This window comes from Periophthalmus magnuspinnatus, chromosome 4 (assembly GCF_009829125.3).
Source record: "Periophthalmus magnuspinnatus isolate fPerMag1 chromosome 4, fPerMag1.2.pri, whole genome shotgun sequence".
In the NCBI taxonomy this organism is placed as follows: domain Eukaryota; kingdom Metazoa; phylum Chordata; class Actinopteri; order Gobiiformes; family Gobiidae; genus Periophthalmus; species Periophthalmus magnuspinnatus.
The window spans coordinates 6874043-6900882 of NC_047129.1; the positions used below are offsets into that span (position 1 = coordinate 6874043).

The 26840-nt window shown below is 39.8% G+C and overlaps 1 protein-coding gene across 4 annotated transcripts in view; it reads right to left on the minus strand.

Moving 5' to 3' along the window:
- Positions 1–1154: 1154 nt before the first annotated feature.
- LOC117369451 (capping protein, Arp2/3 and myosin-I linker protein 3-like) overlaps positions 1155–26840 on the minus strand; it is a 33912-nt gene continuing 8226 nt past the window's right edge. The window contains exons 6-40 of one of the 4 annotated variants that reach the window (XM_033964684.2): positions 26640–26734; positions 25953–26023; positions 25764–25837; positions 25546–25621; positions 25382–25470; positions 22829–22923; positions 21888–21974; positions 21074–21183; positions 20179–20256; positions 19999–20075; positions 18314–18418; positions 18086–18155; positions 17501–17582; positions 16688–16784; positions 16435–16489; positions 15365–15537; positions 15004–15072; positions 14392–14485; positions 13053–13151; positions 12844–12963; positions 12636–12749; positions 11220–11395; positions 11038–11125; positions 10515–10634; positions 8417–8483; positions 7484–7671; positions 7226–7305; positions 6420–6593; positions 4924–5122; positions 3933–4644; positions 3529–3617; positions 3268–3394; positions 2729–2800; positions 2520–2627; positions 1392–1576 (exon numbers count right to left, since the gene is read on the minus strand). In XM_033964684.2, the coding sequence (XP_033820575.2) occupies positions 1536–1576; positions 2520–2627; positions 2729–2800; positions 3268–3394; positions 3529–3617; positions 3933–4644; positions 4924–5122; positions 6420–6593; positions 7226–7305; positions 7484–7671; positions 8417–8483; positions 10515–10634; positions 11038–11125; positions 11220–11395; positions 12636–12749; positions 12844–12963; positions 13053–13151; positions 14392–14485; positions 15004–15072; positions 15365–15537; positions 16435–16489; positions 16688–16784; positions 17501–17582; positions 18086–18155; positions 18314–18418; positions 19999–20075; positions 20179–20256; positions 21074–21183; positions 21888–21974; positions 22829–22923; positions 25382–25470; positions 25546–25621; positions 25764–25837; positions 25953–26023; positions 26640–26734 (4171 nt within the window). In that variant the 3' untranslated portion in view covers positions 1392–1535. Of the gene's footprint in view, positions 1577–2519; positions 2628–2728; positions 2801–3267; positions 3395–3528; positions 3618–3932; positions 4645–4923; positions 5123–6419; positions 6594–7225; positions 7306–7483; positions 7672–8416; positions 8484–10514; positions 10635–11037; positions 11126–11219; positions 11396–12635; positions 12750–12843; positions 12964–13052; positions 13152–14391; positions 14486–15003; positions 15073–15364; positions 15538–16434; positions 16490–16687; positions 16785–17500; positions 17583–18085; positions 18156–18313; positions 18419–19998; positions 20076–20178; positions 20257–21073; positions 21184–21887; positions 21975–22828; positions 22924–25381; positions 25471–25545; positions 25622–25763; positions 25838–25952; positions 26024–26639; positions 26735–26840 lie in introns of all 4 variants that reach the window. The other 3 variants (XM_055221422.1, XM_055221420.1, XM_055221421.1) reach the window with 3 other exon arrangements.

Here is a 26840-nt window from a genome sequence, read left to right on the forward strand (position 1 = left end):
GCTAAAATTTGAACTTCATACATGTGATACACAATTGGGAACTTGAACAGCAGTTATCTAAGGGAAAAAAGCCCACTAGAGCAAAGGAATACTCACTAGTACTACTCACTACTACTACTACTATTACTGCTACTACAACTGTTACTGTTACTACTGCTACTGCTATTACTCCTGCAAAGTGATCAGATCTATAAGGACTCATTGTTATGTAAAATAAATTAATTTATTCAAATAACATTTAGCACAGCACCACAAAAAGCCTAAACATGTCTGCTGTCTATATAGCAACATCCACGTGTCGAATTACAAAATCTTGGTAAAAAAAAGGTCAGAGAATGGTTGCCAATGACAACGTGTGAGACTGCAGCTCTATCTAATCACCAGTGTATTATATGTGCGGTGAACGTGTATACTGTGCATGTGTTTAGGCCCTCTCATTTGTAAGGATCAGTCGCCCCCTGCTGTTTCACATTCTTGTACTTCACATGTGTGAGGTTTCCATGACGACGGTTGGGGGCATTTCTGAGTTCGGGAAATAAATTTAGCATCCACCTTTGATCATGAAAACCCCGTCATCTAGCTGCTTGTTTCCAGAGAACATGTTTGTGCATCTTCTGTGGTTCTGTGTAGAATAATTATGAGATACAATCAAGAAGTTATTAGTTATTAGATTTCACTTATTAAAACAATAATTGCAGCCAGTCAGCAGATCATGACAGTTTTCCTTTAAGCGTTTGCCTTCAAGCAAATCTTCTGCTGTCAATATAAATTAGATTATCATTAAATACCAATTGTTTTTACTCCCAACACTTTATAACCCAATAAGCATTTTGTTAGTACACTATATTATTATTGGTTACTTTGAATTATTTCATTAAAACTCTTGAAACTGAAAGTAGCAATAGTCTTTTTCAACCAGCCACCCTCATTTAGTAATTTTATCTTGGCACAAATAAAACCAAATCAGTTTATACCAACGCAAATATGTGACTATGTACATTTTTCATTAAACTTTTATTCAGACTGTGAGAGTGCTCATACATAATATTTTTTTTTCTATAAAATATATCAACCTTTCAATTCCTGAAAGCAAAACTAGATATAAACAATCATTTTATAAGAAGCAACTCATTTTCAAGAGTCAATCAAGGCAGTCAACTATCAGCAGTCAAAAATGCATTGCAGATTTACAAATCACATTCTAGTTATAAATATCTTTTTCTGTCTAGCACTGGGCTCATCCACTCACACTCACACAGAGACGATGATCATTTTTGAGGTTTCTAAATTAGCAAATACAGAAGCCACGAAAAAGTTTCAACAGAGAAAGCAGGGACAGTAAAAGGTGATAGACGTGAGAATTTGAAAACGTATCTGAACACAAGCGAGAGGTGAATGTTTTATGATGTGTGTAGGACTTGATCTCTTCTGGTTTTTGCATCCTCGACTGATTCTTTTTTCTTCCTGCTTTTATTTGAAGTGCTCCTCGGCTGTCATGGCAACGCTCAGACCAGATGAGGTAAAAATCGGAGGCATCACAACAGCTCGCCAGGACCAGGTGCTGAGTTGAAACTATCTGTAAATGTAATATAGAATACAAAAGATCAATACATGTAATAGTAGTCGATCCTAGGCTTGATTCTCAAATGGGGAGTGAAAAGTCAAAAGTATCTGGTTTGTTTTCTGGCTATATGATGGTGCCTTACAGTTTAGGGTTGCAAACTTTAAAGGAGGAGGGGTCATTGTACACAATTCCAGCAGCATTAACATTTAAGTGAAAACTGAAATATGAACTGATAAAGTAATACAAGAATCCCATTCCCTAATTCAGCATTTGATTGTGATATATTGTGCAGCCCTATTATAGTTACATGATTAGTGTCACTTTTTACTTTTAATGTATCAGCTCTTTATACACTGCACTTGATACTAACATATTTAAATCTTGTTACTTTTGACAATGGCAATTAATCACTGAATAGTCTTTAGGTGTATGCAACAAATTTTCATGTAAATGTAACAAGGACAGTGTGACATCGTTTAACATAACTAAAATTACATTTATAATTGGGAGTGCATTTGAAATCTTAGTGGCTGCCTGAATCAGAATGAAGAAAAACAAAAGATAATATGCAAAAATTGATTAAAATAAGTGCATGTTTTTTCATTACTCATGTTTTTATTGGACTGAAAAACAAAGAAAAACATATATGCTTACTGTGAGTTGAATCTGTGCAAAACCTGACTCTCATTTAGCCTGAAGGAGGGCCTCCTCCTGTCCTGCTTGTTTCCATGGAAATGTTGTTCCTTTGGCTATAATATTCCACATTAGAGTAAAACATATTTATCTCCATGGAGAATGTTTTGAAGTTGCAACCTCCAGAAAGTTACATACTATCACTTTAAAGTGTAAAATAGTTTATATTTCTTCATTTTTTAACAGGGCGACAAGATGAGAGCAGAGGGGAACCAGACAAACACAAACGGCACAAACATGAATAGAACAGAGAGACTTGTACCAGACAGCTCCAGGGACTTATTTCTGTTTTGGGGAAGTCTAGGTTTTTTCACAGGGGGTTTGCGATTTGGGGGCTTCTCAACGTTATTGGGGCTTTCCCTGTCAGGCCCTGGGGTCAGTGAGGACAAAACAACAATTAGCCACAGACTATACATACAGAGCAACAACATATACAGATTATTACATATGTATCACACTAAATGAAGATACCTGTGTCACATGACATGGCCTTCCTGCTTCTCTGTGGTTTGACTGGCGCCTGTGGTCTGAAGCCTTCATCACCTGGCCAAGGAAGGAATTATTACTTTCGGTGTGAACCCTAAATTAAAATTGTAGTCTAGGTCTGCTTGCTTGATTTTCTTCCTCATATTGACTTTTGACATGTACTTTTGGTTCTAGTTTTAGCCCAATTTAAGTCCAATTAAAGCTTTGGTTCGGTCCTGTTCTAGTCCTGGTTTATTTACAATTTATTTCTTGTCTGGTCCAGGTTAGTTACATTTTTAGCCCCAGTTTAGTTCCAGTTTTGATGTGGTGATTATGTAAGTATGACCGCACTCTTAAGATACCAACTTTTTCCACAAGAGGTTGGCAAAGACAAAACAATAATTTTATAGGATTACTTATAGCTTAACATTTTTACTCTTCAAAATATTACAATATAATAGTAAAATTATGATTATTTCTCCATCTTATCAAAGTGTAAACTCTGCATGAACCCTGCAATGCTTGTTAGTGTTTGGTGCAGTTACCCTGACTCGCTGCTCTGTCTGGTAATCCGTGTGTGGGTTTGTGACCAGGAGGAGGCACAGGAGGAGGGGGTAAGCTCCTGTCAAAGGCTAAGTCTTTAGAAAAACTCACATATGCTGACGTCTTTGGCTGTCAAGAGAGAAAAGGACAAGTGATTACTACTATATGTACTGTAGATTTAAAGTATTAAGGATAGCATACGGTTGTAAAATGAGATTATAATACACAGTAAAGATGGATTCCAGTCAGGAAAAGGGACAAACCTTTTCAGGAATGGGAGGAGGCAGACTGTCTGAATCCTTTCTCTTCTCCTTCTTTTCTGTCCTCTCCAGCTCTACCTCTTCTTCTACACCTAGGCGCGTGCACATATATATATATATATATATATATATATATATATATATATATATATATATATATATATATAGTATGCAGTAGTAAGTAATTATACGCTCACATCAGTGTTGTGAGAGCATACAACACTGCTTCCACAAAATATTGACTGAAATTGTGAGTAGCACCTAATGAGAAGTGGTGTTATGGTGGGACATCTTGAGTATCAGATGCATGTGTACAAACAAGTAAATTTTTAACTAGTACACAGTGGCAGTTTATTTACAGGACAGAATATGTGTGTAAATATTAATGCAGTTTTTAAGTTGTGTACCTGGTATGGTGTCTGCACTCTCCAGACGGGACCTTTGCCTCAGCTTGGACAGGTTTGGTTTGCTGCTCTGTGGTGGAGGCTCTGGTTTGGGGATTTTGGGACCACCTCCTCCCCCTGTGGTGTTCCTCCAGATCTCCCCTTGCCCCCCTCCAGTGCTGGAACACACCAGTCTGTCCCCTTGGAGGTCCTGTGGGCCGTGGAGCCAGTCTGCTGTTACCTCTGTCCCCCTGTATAAGTCTGAGTCCTGCTTGGGTGATGGCGTGCGGTCCGAGGGGTAGGGAGGCAGTGGTCTCTGAGCCAGATTCAGGGTTTGGACTGGTCGGTCTGGTTTTCTTATAGAGTGTTGTCTTGTTTCGTTCCACTGATGCTCTGTTTGGGCCTCTGCAGGCTTGTATTCAGACCAGGACCTGTCTATGTGCCGCCCACCTGGTCCCAACTGCCTCTCCATCTTGCGGTCGATCTGACGTTGTGTATGTCTGTCCACGGTCCACTGTCGCTCCATAGCTCGATCAGGCTGTCTGCTCTCAGTCCAGTACCGGTCCATGGTTTTGGGGTCTCCTGGACTCTCCTGGGTGCGGTCTTCGTACCATTGTCTCTCTTGAGGTTTTTCGGTCTGTTGTAGCACATCGGAGGTTCTCTGCTTGTCATCGGCCCAGTACTTGTCTGTCTCGTCTGAAGGCTCAAATACCGAATCAGACTCGGACTTTTGCGGCTAAAGCCAAAGAACACAAGATTATAGACTTCTACACACATCAGCTTTTAAGAAGTTAAAATGATCATTTTTAAAAGTGAACATTTTGGTTTCTAGGATGATGTATTGGTACAGTAAGAATATCTCCAACTGGCTGTTCCTGGTCTCTGTGGTCACTAATATAAGAGCTTTAATTACAAATGCATTTTTTTTTTAAGTATAGCTGTCTTCATATTGTTAGGCAACTGTAACAGTTTCCTCAGTAACTGTAAAAGTGATTACACACTTATTTTCACTTACCTCTCTGGGTGAGTAGAAGGGATGCTTGTTGCCGCCCCCTGCTGGATGGGGAAAGCCTGACATTGGTGGTGGACTCAGAACAGGAGGGCTCTTCTTCTGAGTATCAGCTTTTTTCCCATCACCTCCTTCACCAGGAGAGCCCGCTCTGCCTCCTGATCTAGGCGGCTGAAGGAGTGTGTATACATTCTCTGTGGCTGTCCTAAAAAGATGAGATAATACTTTGAACAAATAGTAACACTGATAATATAATAATTGCTTGTTTTGCAAGTTGGTATTCGTTGCATTGTAAGAATTCAGGTGAGCCTGCTACTGCCCCTTGGTAATCCAGCTACAAATGTCACATTCATTTTATTGAGTGACAAGGCAGATTGAAAACAAAAGTCCTACATGACAAAGTTTTCCCAGGGACAAAGTATTTTATATCTTTTGGCTGAAGTAACTTGTTGTCTTGGTAATCTGTATTTGAAATGTGTTGATAATCTCTTGGCTAGCTCCTGAATACTGAGAGTGAGCCACCACCTGCCGGCTACATCTGTGCACACATACTGCACTGACTCTCCAGTTATTTGGCAGCTTTGAGACACTTCCAAGTCCCCAAATAAGACTAAAGACTAAAAGAAGTTAAGAAGGATGGATACAAATGTATGATTTAGTCCATTGGAGATACAGCTCTGAAAATTATATTTTGTTAAACTTTTTGGTGAAAAGAACATTTTGTTAATTATGTGGTTATTATTTTTCAACTGCTGACAACATTTCCAAGTTCAAAACAGCTGTTTTCCAACCAGGGGTACAGGGACCTGGGAGTACACAAGCACTTGCCAGGGGGTATAAGGAAACATGATTTCAGATTGAAAAGAAAGCTGGAATTGAATAAAAAATGCAGTTTGTAGTACATTTTACATCCTTATTCATGTAGGATCATTTTGAACAATATTATCATTAAAACAATAAAATCAAATAATTTCCAAAATAATAGTTATTTGATTATAGGTTTGGAACCAAACAGCGACTTACATAGAGAAGTTTGTAGATGTCTCATCAATTAGTAAGTTGTTGATCAAATTTTTTTTCAGTCTCAAAACTCACAATTGGTCAAATAGAAGATACTCTTTGCTTGTTATATTATCTTCAAATGTATAGTAAAAACTATGTTGAAAAAGCAATTACAGCAAATTCAATTAAATTATGTAGGGCTTGAAGAACTTAAAAACTGTATAAAAAAATAAATAAATAATTAGTGTGTAACTGAGAGACTCTCGCCTGACTTTCTTCATGAGTTCATAAAACAGAGTAAGAGGGACCAGAGAGTGGCCTGGGACAGGGAGACAGATTTATAAATAAATTGCAGTCTGCAGCACAGGTCTCTTATTTTCCCAGAACTGTATATGAATTTAAAAGTAAGAGAGTGAGGGATAGATAATGAGATTTTGTGCAGTGTCTCAAGGCCATAGCTCATAGAAAAGTCATAATGATGTGTTCGTGTCTGTACAGACCCTGTGGGCGCCGTGGCAACAGTGTGACCCCCGTCACCAAAAAACTCTGCATCTGCGTCTGGACCGTGGCTCGGCTGAGTTTGGCTGCGGTTTTTCCTGAAGTTGAAGATGGCCAACATATTCCTCCTCTTCTTCCTCCTGAGAGAGTGAGCCTTGTGCAGCGAAGAGAGCTGACTGAAACCCAGGAGACAGGTTCAATGGCACTGTCCAGAATGAGACCAGGATATTTCATTCACTGAGGTATTTTCTTTAGATCCTTTAAAATGCCATGTCATCAGAATGTTCAAAATTCCAGGAAGAGGGCAACTGAAGGCAAAATGAAGTAGACCATTTCCACTAATTAACTAACATCAGATCTAAATGCTAATGGTTTTAAGTCTTTATAACAAAGAATAAGGAACAATTTTGAATGTCCAGTGTAGAAATGTCACTGCTTTTCTATTACAAAGGATAGAAAATAGCGTCAAAATTGTATTGGAGCTTCAGAGGGTACTTTGTGGTAAAGCATGCAATATATCTGTAGATAAAATTAAAAACTATCACAAAACATTGCATATAAATGACTGATCAAGTGTGCTCTGATCAGACTCCTGATGTTTCTAACAAAAAAGTTTTCTAAATTGATGACAGTCTAGCAAACTTCCGTACCACTTAAACAACAAAACATTCTATGGTGTTATTTCAACGAATACAAGGACTAACAACACTGTAAACAGTACAAATTCTATAGTTTTGACATGTACATCATAAATGGTAAAACTAAGAAACCAGCAGGTGGGTTGTGCAGTAGAAATACAGAACTTTACCTGTCAGGGAGGACTCTCTTAGTATAGAAGTCTGGGATCCCATCATCCAGGGGGCTTATTCCTCCATTTTCACTGCAGTGCTGCACACATAAAATTCAATCTCTAATACATACACAGCATATATAATTATTTACAGTATCTCTTGAATTGAACTGCTAAATTAACATGTAAATGGGTTGAAGGATGTAAACATTATTGCTCATAATATTAGAGATTAGATTATATAATATTATATGATTGTAATAGCTATGTCTTTACAATCTCAGTTGGCATGTGTGCTCCTTTATGCTTTCGTGGCGGCCTGGGGCGCACTCTGGTCACATGATGCAGAGGCAGGCCCTGTGTAGGTAACTCCGACAGACCCTCCCAGGAGGCTGAGCGGGACAGAGGAGAGGAGTACGATGGCACAGAGGGTGGAGGAGAGGAGCTGGAGTCATCACACAAACCTGACACACAAACAGGGAGGGAAGAAGTTGTAACCACTGTATTTGGACTTTATATACATTGGAATTTTAACTGTAATTTTAATCACTATACATGATGACATCATCTTCCATCATTTATTCATGTGATAATCCACTATTTACTCTATTTCGATACTAAGGAAGAGACTCGATACTCAATATCGATTCCGATGCCGTAATTCTTTAGACAATAGAATGTGATTATCAACAATAAATTAAAAGTACTTTCTTTTATACTACCATGTGGTGTTATGTAATCCCTGAGTCATCCAGGTATGTTCCATGGTGGTCCATGGGCGTACACTAGTCTGTTCGGCCTTACACTTGTTGTGATACAGCTCAAGATCATTCTAAAGCTATTCAGGAAAGGTTTATTTCTGTCCTTTGAATGTGACTTTTTTATTGATACTTGATCAAATGAGAATCTATTTCCGATACTAGTGTTAATATTGATTGGTATCTGATTTTTTTTAAAGCTCTAATCCTGATATTGCTTTCTGGTTTTGGATTTGTCTCATTTATATATATTTTAAAAATGTATGTTTATACATAATAACTACTATTATATTAACACAATAGTTGCCATAGTTATAAAGAGGCTTATATTGTGCATACTCACAAAATACATTTTATTGTAGCATCTTAGTAGAAGAATGATGAATAAAAAGCAGCCTAATGGTACATAGACGGGAAATGCTTGAGTGGACAGAGGAAGAGCAGTACTCACTCAGTCTAGTAGAGACAGGACGTATCCGTCTTGTTCGTGAACTGCGCTTCTTAATGGCTATTGTGTCCTGAAAGGGAAAAACATGCTTAAGGATCAGTATTAATGGTGCACTCAGTGGAAATACGCAAACAGGCTGACCCTTGGGCTAATCAGGCCACGGACTTGTGCAGTGGTATAACCTAAAAATCTAATATGCTCAGGATAAAATTGCATGAACGCAAAATTATGTTTTAATTAATGCAAAAAACCTACATTAGAAAAGAAGGATGAGCGACGGAGGGCAATTAAATGTTGAAATGTATTCAAATTGACACTCTAATGCTTTTAGTGCTTTGGCCATGAGAAAGATCTTTTGCTGATAATTAGCATGATACTAACTAGCTTTAATTATACAGATATCCACTCACTATATTGAAAATACTCTTATGCATGTGTCAGCCCACTATATGTCACACGAGAATAAGAAGTAAGGTTTTGTTTTGTACTTGAACAGACATTAACTTTATAACCACACAATAAATACTGATTGTCATTTAGAGGTACTTTTGCATGTATAACTGTACAATATGTTGTGTGTTGGATAAAACCACTAGCTGTCACCAGGGCAATTAACAATTTAAAACTAAAAATCATATATTTTGAAAGGTGAAAAGTTCTCAAAATGTCACATATAACAGGAGGCTGAAACCCCATGAATATATTTGTACTATGAGGTACCATAATAAAAGGACAATTTGTGTTATTTACTTCATCATAATGCAGTGTCTTATTATTGATGCCCATTAAGGACCACAATCACATCAAGGTCAGATGTATTTTCAGAAACCAAGACATTTAATTCACACTTACACTAGCTCCTGTCTTCTGAGTTGTCCCTTTAGCACCCACGGGAACTGCCCATGTAGGGGTATATTTGCCAGGCTAACAACACTTAGCTTTTGTGAGAAACTGTCAATCATGTGTCCAAAGTGTCAGCTCACAGCTCCAGGCAGAAACAGAGACAGACCCCAATTATTTAACACCCCTCTTCCCCTTACCAACTTTGACACTGTCCAGCCACAGAACAGGGTCCTTCTGGGGTTAGCAGCCTGGTATTGTCGAACATGTCTAACTTTACTGCAAGATTAGCGGTTCTAATTGATGTGGCTCAAACTTCAAGTCCACTAAAGGCAAAGTTCCCTCTCAATGAGACAGTTTTGTGTCTGATGTCAGTCAAATCCTCATGAAAATACCATGCCCATTCTCTGGGAAATATTTATACACACAGTATTCTTAGTCTATTATTCTTATTCCTAAACATGTAACACATGGACAGTAGTTTTATTTTGCGTTCAGAACTAATTAAAGTTACAAGCTTCCTCTGAGAGTTCACACCACATTGGGTTTGGAAATCCAACTGTCAGTCATTAAGAGCATGACAAAAGAAGAGTGGGTGTGAAAAGTACACGTGTCTTTGTTTGAGCACAGAGCTGCATTAAACATAAAACCTCTGAATGACTTATTGGCAGATTGTGATTGGATTTTTATTGTATTATTGCAATGGCCACCCCTACATTCAGGTGTTGGGTCTGGTAAAACTATGGAGAAATCTGGATAATGTGGATTTTACTAAACAAATAGTTTGCCATAGTGACATTTTTCTTCAGTGGTCACTTGGGACCACTAACTGGGTCACACATGTTCTTAGTGGGTCATGAGAAAAATGTGTCTAAATCTTGTGAGCTTGACATTTAGGTGGGAGGACCACAACTGCAAACAAAAGTAGGGTTGAACCATTTTTTAAAGATATATATTGTTTATTTTGTATTGCAATTGCAATTAGACTTGCAAATGTGAGACTCAAATATATCTCAGAATGAGTTTGTAAAGGCCTAATACTTATTATTAAAACTGGATATTTTGTTGTTTACAGAGAAAATTATTTAACTTAATTTATTAAATAAAACGGCAAAGGCTTGTACTTAAGTGGTAATTTGGAGGAGGGGGTACTAGGTTAGAGTACAAAAGTTCCTACTCCTTTTAATCACCTCAAAGTCTTACACAGTTGTATTGTGAAAGTGCAAACTAATTCTGCTTAAATAAATAGGACTGAACTTACTATGCTGGTACAGAGCTCCTCATCTGTGATATCTAGTGAGTCTCGGTGTCTGTTGTACCTCCAGCTCGTCCCTTCCTCCCCGACACCGTCCCACCGCTTCAGATGGGACACCTGTCGACTCTAAGTAACATACAAATCTGTCAATGCCATGAACACTGTAAACTATTTGTTTTAAAGATCACTCCTGTATTGATAATATCATGTGCATGTGTACAGTGAAGGTTTATTATCTAACTATATTTATCAAACCCCATCACGTAATCAGCATATTACCAATAAAAATATTAAGATAAAATGGAACATTGTTGATCTTACGGTGGGGAAATGTACCTTGTCAAGGCAGTTCTTTAATGATAGTAAGAAAAGTGTACATGCAACATAAAACACACAAACATTATATGTGAAATTAAATCAAACTGACATAATGTAAAATTTGTTTGGAAATTGAAATGATCAATACAGTGCCAGAATTACATGCCTAAATAAACCACATATTGAAAATTAAGCAAATATCTGCATTTACCAGCGTCTTGTGTGTGGTGTAGAGCTCCTGCAGAATTTGGTCCACGATGGTGTTGGTGAGATAGGAGACCACAGAGAGTTTAACTTCTCTATAAAGCAAAAAGCAGAGCACAGGGAAAAGATTTATACAAGTGAGAGTAAATCAATGCACTGCTTATCAAATTCAGAGGCATTAGTGCTTACTCCAGGGCCCTGTGGACATCCTGGGCCGCTCTCTCCATCAGGGCGGTCCGGATGGAGGAGCGAGGGATGGACACTCGCTCAGAAACAGACGACAAAGAGGGGCTCAATCTTTCTGCCGCAGTCGATGATAAAGGGCACAGTTCATGGCACAGAGACACCATAGAGTCCACAATCACCTGCAGATTACATAGGAATTGTCAGGGCTGCATAGAAAGCTAATGAAATAACCATCTGCAGAGGAAGGAGTTACTTGCGCTGCTTTTTGATGGTGCAGTTTTAAAGAATCCTAAAACCTTTAATGGCTAATTTGAACAGATGAGTGACTCTCAAACTGTAAGGTGCTATAAATACTAGTGATCCTCAAGAGTATATTTTAATGTTTTAGTCATAGATTTGCAAAGTCAATAGTTTACAATGGTTTAGGGTTGTGTAGTCCTGGTGTATTGCTGCTTCTGTTTAGATGTCACACCCCACTCATCACCCCCATTTCATGCAACACGGTCTTGGCCACATGTGTCAAACTCAAGGCCCGGGGGCCAAATGCGGCCCGCCACATCATTTTATGTGGCCCGCAAGAAGGTAAATTGAAAGGCATGACTGTCATTTTAAAATAAGTCTGTGCTGCTTTAATGTGTGCATCGACCATAAACTAATGAGATTTTTCCAACAAGTGGAACTGAGAAATATTTGCAAATGATCCCAAAATGTTCAGGAAAATTGTCGGCAGTTTCAGGAAAGGTGAAGGTGAATACAAGTGTGTGTTAGTTCAAGGAGAAAAACCTGTATGTTTTTTTGTGTTATGAGGCGCGGTCGGTTGTGAAAGTGAACTATCTACGTCGACATTTTGACACCAAACACGGAGCTAAGTATGCACACGTTAGTCTTCAAGAAAAACAAGAAATTGTCCAATAATTAAAAGGCTGTTTTTGAAGCTGAGCTGAAGGTCTGAGCAGGTGTGCCCCGATACGCTTTTAAAAATGTCAGTTTATCAGGGGATACGCAGTTACAGACAGGTAATATTTGCAACTTGACTAAGCAATAAATGCAAAGCGTTATTTAACAAGTTAAAAAGTAGTTACATTTATTTTACATGACACATACATTTAGTGACATTTATACTGCCTCACAGTCACATCTGGCCCTTGATAGCGGCCATTTTGCTCATGTGGCCCCCAGTGAAAATGAGTTTGATGCCCCTGGTCTTGGCAATTAAAGGGGCTGTATTTGATTTTTACTGTCTTAAAAATGTGAAAAGTTCACTATTAAATTTTAAAGAAAAATTTCATAGGGTCATTTTGACCCTAAAAGCTGCAAATTTTACTTCAGCATTTTTTTTTTTTTTTAAATCGAGTACAATCCCTTTAAAGCATACCAGACCAAATATGTATAAATCTATCATATTTTGCAGTGCTCTACCTGTAGCTCCTTGTCTGCAGCTTTGGCCAGTTCTCCCGCTAAAGAGTCCAGTCTTTGCCTCACCGGCCCATCCACGGACAGTACATGCGCCAACTCACACAGAGATGGATACAACTAAACAGAAGAAAAATCACCACATTTACTCCAACTTGGCTCTTGATAAAGTCGCCCCATGCATCGCTGGAAAGCCAATTCACACAGTTCTCACCGCGCGGGAGTTCCTGGCCTCTTTTAGCACTTGTTTAGCAGCTTGAAGCTCCTCCATCTCGCCAACGCCTCGCAGCATACACACCTGCTGCTGGACGCGCACACACAACCGCTCCATCACCTAGGAAACATACAGAGAAAGAGAGTTACAAGACGCACAAAGCAGCCACACGCAATAATAATACAAACAATGCTGATGATGGTAATAACCTGTTCAGCAGTGCTCGTGACCAGGCCTTGGTGCAGCCGCAGAGCCTGTCTTTGGGAAAAGCGCTGGGTTTGGTTGTTCCTCACCAAAGCACGTTGAATCTGTCAAAGAAAAAGACATAGTAAAGAAGATGATGATGTAGACAGAAAAACTGAACTAAACTCATCAGGCATAACGCTATAATCATAACCACTAACCTCTAAATGAATTTGTAACCTGTTATTTGAGATATTTAAAAACACCTTGTCTGTCGATTGTTTTTACACAAAATTCCTTTGGTGGGTTTGCCAAGGGTAATGTGAATCATCTTGAGGTGTTCATGCTGGGTTTCATATGTCATAAAATATTACTACATACAGTATATGTATGTTTTTGTTAAAATATAGTAACTTCAATGAGTAGTCATTAAAATAAATGATCGGGTTTACCATAAAATCACTACCAAAGACTGGCTTTTGCATCTCATCTAGGGATATCACAGCATCACATAGAAGCTGAAGGCCACCGATACAGTTTAACTCATTATAAGAATGGCATCATCATTGTCACCAATGGCATCATCATTATTGTTGCTTTTAGGACTTCATTCTTAAGTCAGATAAAAAAACATTTTTGAATCTGTTTGTGATCTTTTGGTAATGAAGGAAAAACTAAGCCACTGTGTAGATGTGATTTACTTAAAATTACACTGATATGATAAGCATTGTTAAAGGAATCCAGAGAATTGTTCATTTATCTTTTTGTATTTTGCCGATCTTCATTTGGTCCATTACACAGGCACCATATTGATTTCTGTCACAGCAGGAGCCCCTTTTTATCTCAGACTTCACTCTCTGCTCTTTGAGTAAACTAGATACACATCAGCTTCAGATCTACAATGCCTTTTATTTCCCTTTCTTGTGAATGGAGGATAAGGCTAAATTATTCCTTTTCTCTGATCTATAGGATTAATGGAAGAATGTAAATGTCAAAGATGAACAAAGATTAGTGCCGTGGCATAATACTTCAATCCACTATCAGACCTCTTTTAACACCTACACATTTTATTCATTATACACCATAAAGCATAAAGCAAGGTAATGAAATATTCAGTTAATGTTAACCAATAATGTGGCATCAGCCAGCTAGTCACAAGTGAATACATCATTTTGCTGGTCCCAAGAACCAAGCCATCTTAAAATAAATGTTTAATCTTAACATGGGTTTCAGAGTGATGAAACTGTAACACAGTTGTTTGTTTGCTTAATAAATAGACATCAAGAATATGATTTTACACTGTTTATTATAGTTGTGAGTTTTACTGAACGCTGCTTTTAACAGACATGTGGCATCCATTGTTACCTTGGTAAGTGCCTGCTCTGTCCTCTCGGGGGCACTGCGATAAGACTGGCTGATGTCACTTAGAGGAAGAGGCATGTACTGCAGGGTGAAATTACTGAGATGAGAGAAGAAAAAAGCAGACATAAAGCGGGTTAAAGACACAGCAAGTATTTGTATAACAAATACTTGTGTTGTAAACCAAGACAAAAGTAAACCAGATTATAAACAATCTTAATCCATCCTAAACTAGCACTTAACCCGGGTAATCTCAGCCTGAAATAGGGATTAAAACAATAGTAAATCACAAAATAAAGCTCAATACAAAACCAGGACATGGCAAAACATGAAATTTAACATCCAACAGTTCAGTTGAGTGCCACAGTCCTATGGCATCAAGTGTTACTTTTTTCATCTTTGTAAACCGCCCATCTTTGGTCTTAAAGTACTGAATCATTTGAGAGCAAAATGGAAGGCAACAATTTGCTCAGCTCATGTTACAAATTTCAGCTTGGTCACATGATGTTTCTAAAAAAGGCTGTAATTTTATCACGCTAATCAATACTTCTCCTCAGTACATATGCCGGCAGATCCTGCTTATAGATCTATATGGAAAAACTTTTTTTTTTAACTTACTGTTCAAGCGCTCTGGCCACGTCGAGAAAGCCAGATGCAGAGGTGTTGTTGCGATCCCATGTCACACTCCTGCAGGGCAAGGACATGAGATGCATTCAGCACTCACACATACACTATTCTCCACACAACATGAACTTAAAGACATCCACTGACAGTATCTTGGACTTAAAAAACAATATATCCTAATTTTCTTATGCCTGCATTTTGCCTAAAACAGGGTCATATGTGAAAGGAGCCAGAACAGATTTGCCTGCATTTTGATCTGGCAATTTTCTTTTATCAGAGCCAAGCTGAGTGTGTGATTTTCAGAATAAGTGCATGAATAATATTGGGCTATAAAAATAAGTTACTTTAGTTATACCTGAGGGTCGTGTTGATTTGTAAAGCTTTGCTCAACATCTTGGCTCCAATGTCATCCATGTTGTTCCCACTAAGATCCACTTTCCTCAGACAGGTGTTGCTGCCGAGAGCGTTAACCAGAACTGTGCCCCGAGACCGCAGCCTTGAGTCAGTGAGGGACAGAGTCTGCAGGGCCTGTTCAAACAAAAACAATATACAGTTGTGTAAAGCTGGGAAAACAGGATGCTTCAAAAAGTATCTGCAAGATGTACTGGATATACTGGTTCTGTCAGAGTTGTTTTGTATAGGGCTATACATATGAGGCAGATGGTCATAATGTAATACCTGATGGTGTATGCCTTGTTTATTGTCAAATATGTGAGTTATTTAGATGAAAATGAGGCTGGCAGAATACAGATTGAGTGCTGTGTTGAGACTGGGGACAGAGAAGCCGAAGGGGAAAGCAAAGATTTACTCCTTTGTAATGTCACGGTTCACCAGTGGCTTTACATGGTGTTTACATGAATTATTTACATTGTGTGAGTGATGTGATATGGACACTATGCCTGAAAGGATGAGAGGAACGGTAATTATTAATGACAGTGACACTTCTAACACAAAACATACTGCAAAAAGGAGGGCTTTGAGGATGTGCAATATTAACTGTCAGCACAAGACGGGGATTCAGTCATACATTTTTAATGATATTTTTACACGGAGGGACATCTTTTATTAAAACACGTGCTGCTGTCCACTTAACCTTGAACTATTGAAGCCTGAAGTCAAAACTCAGAGTAGTTTATAACTTCAGTTGGTATTTAAAAATATCAAAATAATGTATGAGTTTCCCATGGGGCTGCAAAATACTAGAAAAATAAGTAGAATATTTTTGTTTAATGCAATAATCTTTACATGCCTGTTTTAGTACATATCATAGACTGAAAAAATACAATACAATTTTGTTATCAGCATAATCCCAAAAAATAAGGTTCGTAATAATGGCCCCATACCAAAAATTCAAAAGAAATAAATATTGGAATCAAGGCATTTTCTAGCATCTTTATTTTTAGGAAACACTTCACTTTTACTCACACAGTCTTCTTCTTGTATAAGCTGCACTAACTTCTGTAGCACCTCGTCCAGTAGCCTACAGACACAAAGGGAGACAGAGGATTAGCTGGCATGATCACTTTCTGCTGTGTGACTATGGGCACTTAGAAACAACAGTAGAATCATCACACACACATATTCAGGCAAGCTTTAAGCTGTTGCGGTATATTTGAAGAACACACATATATTTCCAGGGGGAGTGAAGCGTGGCCCAGAAAGAAAAAAAAAACAGCACCTGTTTTTGATATTGAAGTTTTTGCCCAGATGGAGGTGTTTGAGTGAGGGGTGTCTGGAGAGAGCAGGCAGCACTGTGAGCAAGTCCGCATCCAGACCTGTCAACCGGAAAAAACACATATGACGATAGTAAAAAGAGAGAGATAAAAAGGCTTGAAGCGTCGTCTTCGCTGGTCAGTTATGTAACATTATGACAGACAGATAAAGATTTCCATGTCCTTAAGTTTTGTGTCCGCTCATTAATTTACACTTACTTGTGATTATTCCAAAAGATAAGAGTCCAGGTCATACATGTAGGGTTAAAATGTTCCATAGCCATTTTTCAACAATAAAAAGGTACAAAAAAAAGTAAGCAATAAAAAGTAAATGAAAATCTTCTACTGGGAAATAAGACTATAAAGAAAGCCTCTCAGTTCTGCAGTTTTGAAAAAAAAAAGTCAATGGATCCCTTTCTATTTTTATGCCATTTTAAATCAATATTGCAGTCTAAAATGAACAAAATGTGATGGCTCAACAAAATGGGTCAGAGCATCTCCAAATCTCCAGCTATAGCATGAACAGTCTGCTAAGAAAAATATGGTGACCTTTTCTGTGGTGACCTTAGAAAGGTCACCACAGAAAATGATCTACCTCCTCCAGAGGGTCATATATTTGCATATTAAATTGGCATATGGCATTCCTGACCTCTTCCTATCAAAGTTTTGGACTGGTGTAACCCTTGTTGGCTGGAATCAAAGCATAAATATACTACAACATATGCTCTAAGGACCAATGGCCAGGGCAGTACATAGACATTTATTAAGAGAATGCAAACCGTTGTCTGAGATATCCAGAGTAGCGACCGAGGAGACTCGTGGGAACAGTTCCTGGATCACAGCGGCGCCTGCGGACCTGAGCTGTGAGAGAGAAAGAGAGAGAGAGAAAGGCAGAAAAAGAGTGAGAGAGAAAAAGGGAGAGAGAGAGAAACAAAAAGGGAAAACATGCCATGAATCACAGGCATTTCAGGCTAAGTCTATAGAGATTTGTTCCATTTTTCTAGACACAAAAAATGTATAGATGGGTTGCACAGAATTCAAAGGAAGTCTAAGAATTTGTTGAGCAGCACGTGCATGTTGTATTCTCTATTTGGTGCATTTATCACTAATTATAATAGGATATAATATGTAGGAAACTACTGGAAACATGACAATTCAAAATGAAGAATGTATGTAGGGCTGTAGAAACCTTAAGAATAACACGGCAACGTCTGATATGAGGTGAGGTAACATTGGATATTGGTCAGCCAGTCACAAATTTTGATAATTACTTCTATCTAATGTTAATGTTGTGTTTTTTTTATATGGTCAACAAACAAGAATAAGTAAAGATAGTATACCATTTACTTGTGAAAAACTCTTACCTCACAGCTGCTAATGTCCAGATGAAGGTCATTGATATGAGGATTGGAGGTTAACCCAGTTAGTAGAGCCCTGAAGGAAAAAAAAAAAAAAAAAAAAACTAAGATCAGAGAAAAGACAAGGAGATGAAACACAGGAGGCAGACACAGCGCGACAGTGCATAACTTTACAAATCTGCTTTTGCATTTCTGATAAAAGAGCAGGAGAATAAGAGAAGACAGGAAGAGTACCTTAGTACATCAGGGGGCAGTTTCATGGACGACAGGCTGACATGATTCAAACTAAAGGCTGAGCTAAAGAACTGTCGGAAAAGTGGCAACGTGTCCTTCACTTTTCTGTAACATAGAAAACAAAGTGGATCAAAGAGAAATAATACCAAAGTCCAAGTCAAAGTTCACTGTCCTTGTTCCCGGGGTTGTTCTTAGAGCTAGATCACAATATCAATTTTTATCACAGTTCATGTTTTCTTAGTATATTTTATGCAATCTTTAAGAAGTCGCTAGTTATCTGTTGTTCACTCTTCACTTTGATTGGTTATAGCCACCAAATGAAACAGAAAACACACGCCAATGTCCTTATAGAGGTGCAAATGCACGATTCATTGGAGAGGGATATGAGCACCTGGCTTGGCAACCATTTTGTGTACTGTCATCCACAGCAAGAAAAATAAATGATCTGAGTCTAACAACGGCTTTTTACCGCAATGTTATCTACAAAAAAAAAAAAAAAAAAAAAAAAAAAAAGACAAATTTTGGACATCGGCCATCTGAGTGTGCTATGCATTTATCACTTTTGGTTAAACTTTGGTTGCAGCCACCAGTCACGCAGAGAATGATAGTGGCTGACCAATAGGAGGAGTAGATGGTGGTAACTATCGCGCAGCATTCAACAAAAAATCAGACTATCTTGAAATGACAGTTTTACCAAAATAGCATATTATCACAGGGAGGAGATCACGATTCGATTTTTAGATTCATATCTCCCAGACCTACTACTACCTAACATGTTTCACATAATATACTAACATACAAGTGGTTTTCAAGTCAATCTCAAACTTATTTTAAAATTCTATCCTTTTTGTCACAGATAACAGATAACAAGGTGATTTTTGTAAGGAATGCAACAAATGTAAGGAATGCAACAAATGGATACAAAAATATCTTGTAACAATGTCAACACAAATAATCAGACTAGCCAAGCCAAATCTTGATTTAAGGCTGAGTCGGTGCAATGAGTTGATCAGAAAGAGAAAGTTGTTGACAGAAATGTACAAAGTACAAGAGCTATGCAGATTCAGAACACCAACCAACACAATATGAGAAATTGAGTTTTTCAGGCGGTTTAAGAGACAGAGCAACTGGGGTCAAATGATAAATCTCTCTGCTCAAATATTCATGAGTCTTATCTACGCACAGGGCTCTGGTTTAAAATGGCAGTCGACACACCCACACAGTGATTCCCACAAAGCTCATTCTGATTTCCCATTAGGAGGGAGATAAAGATGAGATCAGGTGAAAGAGGCAGAGGAAGAAATGAGAGAGAGAATAAGATGGGCCATTTGAATGATGGAGGGGTGTCTCACTAGGTTAACAGTACCAGGCAAAAGTTTTAGATTTAAAGAGTGTGTAAAAATGTTGTCAATATTTGTTGTTAAGGATATTTTTAGATGTTGAAGTATTTTTTTTTTCACTTTTGGTGTCGACCCAGATCACTGTTTGAAGGAGATAATTGATCAAAGATGCCAACTTCACTCACTTAAACAAATAATCCTAAGTGGCTTGATATAAAGACCACTTGGGCACTTTATTTTTACCACTGCGAGATATGGCCAGTATAATAAAAGTGCTGTAGGTATTTTTGTTTACAAGTATGTTTGCTCTGTACTGTACATAAAAAGCTATGAATTTGTACTAACCTGTGAGAGAAAGAGTTTTTGGAAAGATTGAGAAAGGAGAGATCAGCACAGCAGCCCCTCAGCAGAGCCCCAAAGAGCTGCGTTAGACACAGGGTGGAAACAGTTAATCTGGCCCCAACACACACACATTATTTATTTAAAAGTCTCACGTAAACATTTGATTATCCCGAGATTACTCACAGAGTCCACACAGCAATCTGTGCCTGACAGATCCAAGTGGACCAGGCAGTTGGGCTGAGACAGAAACAGATATAAGCTCTGAAAACAAAGGAGCAGGGGTTAGTTCAGTTGAAAGAATCGCATAATTTAGAATAAAGAACATGTAGTTTGTGAACTTTTCTATTCATTGATTGATCAGAAAATCTCCTAAAATATAAAAATCAAATAACTTTTTTAGTATTTCGTAAATGAGACAAAACAAACATGGCTTCCTGTCATTTTGAAGACTTCTGAAACACAAAAGATATTATATATTAAGTAACTGCAATGTCTAACCTAGAGATCGATTGCATAAATAAACCTATGACACCTCCAGAGCACTTCTTAAGTACATTATTTGACTAACTTGGATCGATGGAGCAAGCTCATGGCTAGCTATAGGCACACAGCTATCTACTGTAAGGATCGCTCTTTTTCAGAATCAAGGCCATTGCATTGATAAAGAGGAAAGCTTTTGTTAAATGAGGCAGAGGAATGAAACAGACAAAGCAAACTGTGAGCTACAGCACATACTAGAGCTGCTTCAGTGCTCATTTGTTACTTCGGAGTATGGTTATGAAAAATCAGTGGCCTGATACATATCGATTCGGTAATGCTTTAAATTTAAATAGGATGAATTTCCTAATAGTTTTTGAATGGTCTTGAACCTTAATAGAAGTAGTGTTATCAGACCACAATGTAAAATGACAGATTTTTCACATTGTATCAAATCAATATCAAAATCAAGTTTCAAATCCATGACAACACTATTGTGGAGACAATAATGTCCCACTTGAAATAGAGTAGATCTGCATTATTTTTGTAGAAAGTGTGAACAAAAGTGTGAACAGTGTTTCCACATGGCTTTGTTACTGACCGAGCAGTCCTCTCCTGACAGGACCCCGGGGTTCTTACTCAGGTCCAGGTGCAGCAGTGAGTTTGAGTACTCATCACTGGAGCTCAGAGCCTGGGACAGCGACGCCATTCCTGAACAAACAGAGCAACAATTTGGTAGTAAATACTGTAGGAACACAAATGGGAAAAATGTGTACACTTAATTTCCCTAAGGGCACAAATAAAAGTCTATTGTAGTCTACTCTTCAGAGTTCAACACAAATAGTATGAAAGAGAACTCATATAGAATAATAACATCATATATAACAAGCTATAAATACAATATTAAAATGTCTCTCTGAGCTGAGTTCTATATAGTTATAATGAATCAACTGGTGTAGTATGTTGAATGCATCTGAGTAAAAGCAAATGGCAGTAGTAGTACTATTTTCAAACCATTTTGTGCTCTTGCATTATTGATTTGCCCTATGCGGCAGGTAAGCGGGTGTAACAAGAAAAAGTGCAAAGCATCTGTTCATTTTGATGCAATATTTAAATTCTCCACTGGGTAAAAGCTAAGATGAGACAGCGACGGGGGGCAAAAGAGGCCTACAGGGCTTCAGAAAAGTACTGGTCCAAAAAGCATGAAGAAAGAGCTTCAAGGGACTATTACTGATGGCTCTGAAAGATTTATATTCGCGACCTAAAAATGTGTGAGGAACTGTCAAAGCTGCCTCGTTAGTTTTATCAGATTTAGACAAACAGATGGCTGAGTTCATTGAGGGAGCTGACTTTCTTGGCAAAGTGTGAGAAATAAAATATTAGGTACAATGGGGATGCTAATTTTAAAAACTAACCTTTGGAGGTGAGAGAGGTCTTGGAGAGGTTGAGGAGGCGCAGTCCTTTGCTGAGGCGGCACACCTGCTGGATTAGGTTGGACACACCTGTAATAGGCAAGGCAAGTTAATTTGCATAATACAATCTGTTCACAAAGTAATTCAAGTGGTTTACAGAATAAGAAAGAATTAAAATCACATTACAAACAAGTCAAATCATAAATAATCATCGTAAAATTATTATTAAAAGAGAAGAGAGCAGAATAAAAAAGCTTTCAGTCATATGCATGGAACTGTTTTGAAATGCATAGATGTCTCTCCAAATCTGGTTAAGACAGTATACCTTTGATTTTTTAGATGGTAAAAAGCTGTGTGTTATTGATTTGATGTGGCACTTTAAAGTTCAAGTCCATTATTACTTGTGACAATAAAACTAGACAATCCATTTAAAAACAAGCTGCAGTTCAAATGTATATTTTCCTTCTGCAAAGTTGCAAAACTTTTACTGATGTTACCTGTAGAATATAGAAACTGAGGTACCTCTATGTATATTTTTTTCTCATTTGTCATTTAACTAGAAAAAGTAGAGTGTTCTATCAAAATAAAAACCAAACCCTGAATGAGGTGAGACAGAGGCAGCACAGACTGTAGCAGAGTTGAAGAAGGTAAGGTTCTCACAGAGTGTTTTGAAGGGTGGATGCAGGGATAAGGCTGGCTTATATATCGTTTCTAGATCACTAACCTTGAGTATATGTGTTGCATCAATGAAGACTGACAAATTACACTGATCAAAGCATTTAGCCAGGTGCAATGAGAAAGGATGTTCAGACAGGCTATAATTTGAAGTTAACTGCTGAGTAAATCCAAGGCAAAGAACCAGAGGAGATTTGTCCATAAAAAAATATTGACCAGTGGAAAAAACATTAAGATGCCACTGTTGATATTAAATTGAATGATAATACCTTGGTTGTCGAGCGAGTTGTGTGCTAGATTAAGAGAATGAATGACTGAACCAGGGTTTTCTGATAGCGCTGTTGACATCTTCTGTGGGAAATCTCTGCAAGAAGATAACACAGATAATTTGAATTTACTTTTATAAAGAATACTAACAAAATGTTTGAAACCTCACTAAAATGACTCTCAGTTCACACTAACAATGGACAATTTAATATGACCCATTCAGCTACTCAACACACACACTTTGAGCTCTGGTACAGTCAAAATAAATTAAATTCAAAGTATAACAAGAAGCCAAAACATAACAAACTATGATTTTAAAAAGCCTTAAATGTAGGATTAGAGAGGGGCTGGACTCTCCATTTCTCTGGCATTGGGAGAGGCGGCGAGCTGGTGTGGGCTTGCTCATTGCCCCACAGCTCAGCCGCTTTGTGTTGGGGTTCACTCCGGTGAACGAGAGGGTCGCGTCCCTGCGCCTTCGGGTCGGGGACAGGTCTCTCACTGTTGTGTCGGCCTATGGGCCAAAAAGCAATGCAGAGTACCCGGCCTTCTTGGAGTCCCTGGGAGGGGTACTAGACAGTGCACCGACTAGGGACTCCGTTGTTCTCCTGGGGGACTTCAACGCCCATGTGGGTAACGACAGTGACACCTGCAGGAGCGTGATTGGGAAGAACGGCCTCCCTGATCTGAACCCGAGTGGTGTTTTGTTATTGGACTTCTGTGCTAGTCACAGTTTGTCCATAATGAACACCATGTTTGAGTACAAGGGTGTCCATCGGTGCACGTGGCACCAGGACACTCTAGGTCGGAGGTCGATGATTGACTTTGTTGTCGTGTCATCTGATCTCGTGTCCGCGTGTCTTGGACACTCGGGTGAAGAGAGGGGCTGAGCTGTCAACCGATCACCACCTGGTGGTGAGTTGGATCCGCTGGCGGAGGAGGAAGCCGGACAGACCTGGCAGACCCAAGCGTATCGTAAGGGTCTGTTGGGAACGCCTGGCAGAGCCTTCTGTTAGAGGGGTCTTCAACTCACCCCTCTGGGAGAACTTCTCCCTGATCCTGGGGGAGGTTGGAGACATGGACTCCAAGTGGGCCATGTTCTCCACCTCTATTGTCCATGCGGCCGCTCGTAGCTGTGGTCGTAAGGTCTGCGGTGCTTGTCACGGCGGCAATCCCCGAACCCGGTGGTGGACACCGGAAGTAAGGGATGCCGTCAAGCTGAAGAAGGAGTCCTATCGAGCCTTGTTGGCTCGTGGGACTCCTGAGGCAGCCGATGAGTACAGGTGTGTCGCGGCTCGTGCGGTTGCAGAGGCAAAAACTCGGGGTTGGGAGGAGTTCGGGGAGGCCATGGAGGAGGACTATCGGATGGCCTCAAAGAAATTCTGGCAAACCGTCAGACGCCTCAGGAGGGGGAAGCAGTGCTTCACCAACACTGTTTACAGTGCGGGTGGAGAGCTGCTGACCTCGACTGGGGATGTTGTCGGGTGGTGGAAGGAATACTTTGAGGATCTCCTCAATCCCCCCGTCATGTCTTCCGAGGAGGAAGCAGAGACTGGGGACCCGGAGGAGGACTCGTCCATCACCCTGGCTGAAGTCACCGAGGTGGTTAGCAAGCATCTCGGTGGCAAGGCTCCGGGGGTGGACGAGATCCGTCCCGAGTACCTCAAGTCTCTGGATGTTGTGGGACTGTCTTGGCTGACACGTCTTTGCAACATTGCGTGGCGGTCGGGGACAGCACCACTGGAGTGGCAGACTGAGGTGGTGGTCCCTCTGTATAAGAAGGGGGACCGAAGGGTGTATTCCAATTAGAGGGGAATCACACTCCTCAGCCTTCCCGGTAAGGTCTACTCCAGGGTACTGGAGAGGAGAATCTGACCGATAGTCAAACCTCGGATTCAGGAGTAGCAGTGTGGTTTACGTCCCGGTCGTGGAACACTGGACCAGCTTTATACTCTCCATCGGGTCCTCGAGGGTTCATGGGAGTTTGCCCAACCAGTCCACATGTGTTTTTGTGGATTTGGAGAAGGCATTCGACTGTGCCAATCTACGTTCCTACCCTCACCTATGGTCATGAGCTCTGGGTAATGACCGAAAGGACAAGATCGCGGATACAAGCGGCCGAAATGGGTTTCCTCCGCAGAGTGGCTGGGCGCACCCTTAGGGATAGGGTGAGGAGCTCAGTCACACGGGAGGAGCTCGGAGTAGAGCCACTGCTCCTACACGTTGAGAGGAGCCAGCTGAGGTGGCTCGGGCATCTGCTCAGGATGCCTCCTGGACGCCTCCCTAGGGAGGTGTTCTGGGCATGTCCCACCGGGAGGAGGCCCCGGGGAAGACCCAGGACATGCTGGAGGGACTATGTCTCTCGGCTGGCCTGGGAATGCCTTGGGATCCCACCGGAGGAGCTGGAGGACGTGTCTGGGGTGAGGGAAGTCTGGGAGTCCCTGCTTAGACTGCTGCCCCCGCGACCCGGCTCCAGATAAGCGGAAGAAAATGGATGGATGGATGCAGGATTATCCATGAGCAAATTATAACTAAACAATATGTGTTCCAGTGCTTACGATTTGAGCCCTGCGTTCTCCAGCGTTAACTCCTCGAGGCTGGATGATTTGCTGACAGTGTGTAGGACCTGCTCTGCCACCTCCGAGCCCTGGGGCCAAAACATTATTTTAGCATTAGTCTAATCTACAACATACTAAAATCCAATGGAGAGGTTTGATCTTACGATACGCAGGTCTTTGCAGTAGAGTTTGGTGAACCAGGTATTGTAGGCCATTGATGCTACAATCACCGCCAAATCCCTAAATAAAAAAATAAAACACAGCAGAGATTATAATCTTAAAAAGGTATATTTTTCAGTATCTCAGATGTTGAATATCCCTACACAGGCATCTTGTAGGTAATACTGTCCGAGCTAGTTCAAACTAGTTCAGAGCTCCTCACCTGCTCTCCAGGTGGCTGAAGTCCAGCAGGTTAAACTCGCGGTTGTCCTGGGAGTGATATATGGTGTCCACATCCTACAAGCAGCAGCACAGGTCCATAAGTCTATTTCTCTGTGGTCCATATAACGTCACAATACCTCTGTGGACAGTGTTGTACAAAAACACTCCACATAGCACTCTCAGCTCTTACCCACTGCACTTCCTCCTTGCAGCTGATGCCATTATAGTCACACAGAGCGGCGTAGGTCTCCGAGAAACCTCCTGGGACAGAGACAGGCAGAAGGGAAAATAGAAAAAAGAGAATTTCAGATGATGTGAACAGCTGCCTTTTTCACTAATAAACTCACAGACAGAAACAGTCGCCCCAATTATCAATCATGAGTTTGTGTGACAGCGGCTGTATAAGGAACATCTGGGAGAGCATTTGTTAAGTTTTTAGAGCCAATTTCCGCTTCGGTCTGCCGAATGAAGTGCCCTGATTTGTAAGCTGAGTTGCAAGATTGACAGAGTGCAAAAATTCTTGAGATCGATGGTTCTATCTGATGACAAAGCATAGCATTAAGATTACTTTGGCAAATGCCAAGTGGTGAGATTTCATTTGTAGTGATTTGTATCTTTAGAGATTAGATTTAGTTTTACACCGGGTGCCCTTTTGGGTGAAACAACGATTAAAGTTCCTCAAGCACTACAGCAGCTTTTGTTATGATCTGACTTTCTGAAACAACTATATTTACATGGGCTTAAAGGAAAGTTAGGAATAGGAATAAAACCCAAAATAATTTAAATGTATTTTTTTTCACACAAAAATGTTTCAGTCTTACAATATACTGTCCTCATTTGTGTTGCAGTGTGTGTGCTGGATGTTAATGTTTCATACCACATGCCCTCTGGGTCTCAACTGAGGTCTCAGAGCTGGGAGAGTACTTCTTGGAGCCCTCTGAAAGGTCACTGTCTGAGTGGCAGATGGACGGCCTGCAAGAAAGAAAAAAAAAGTAAACGTGCAGTGCAAATGTGAAGAAAACGTTGTAAAGCAGAGGACTGAAAATAAATTACAATGATACAGGCGCTGCTCCTCTCA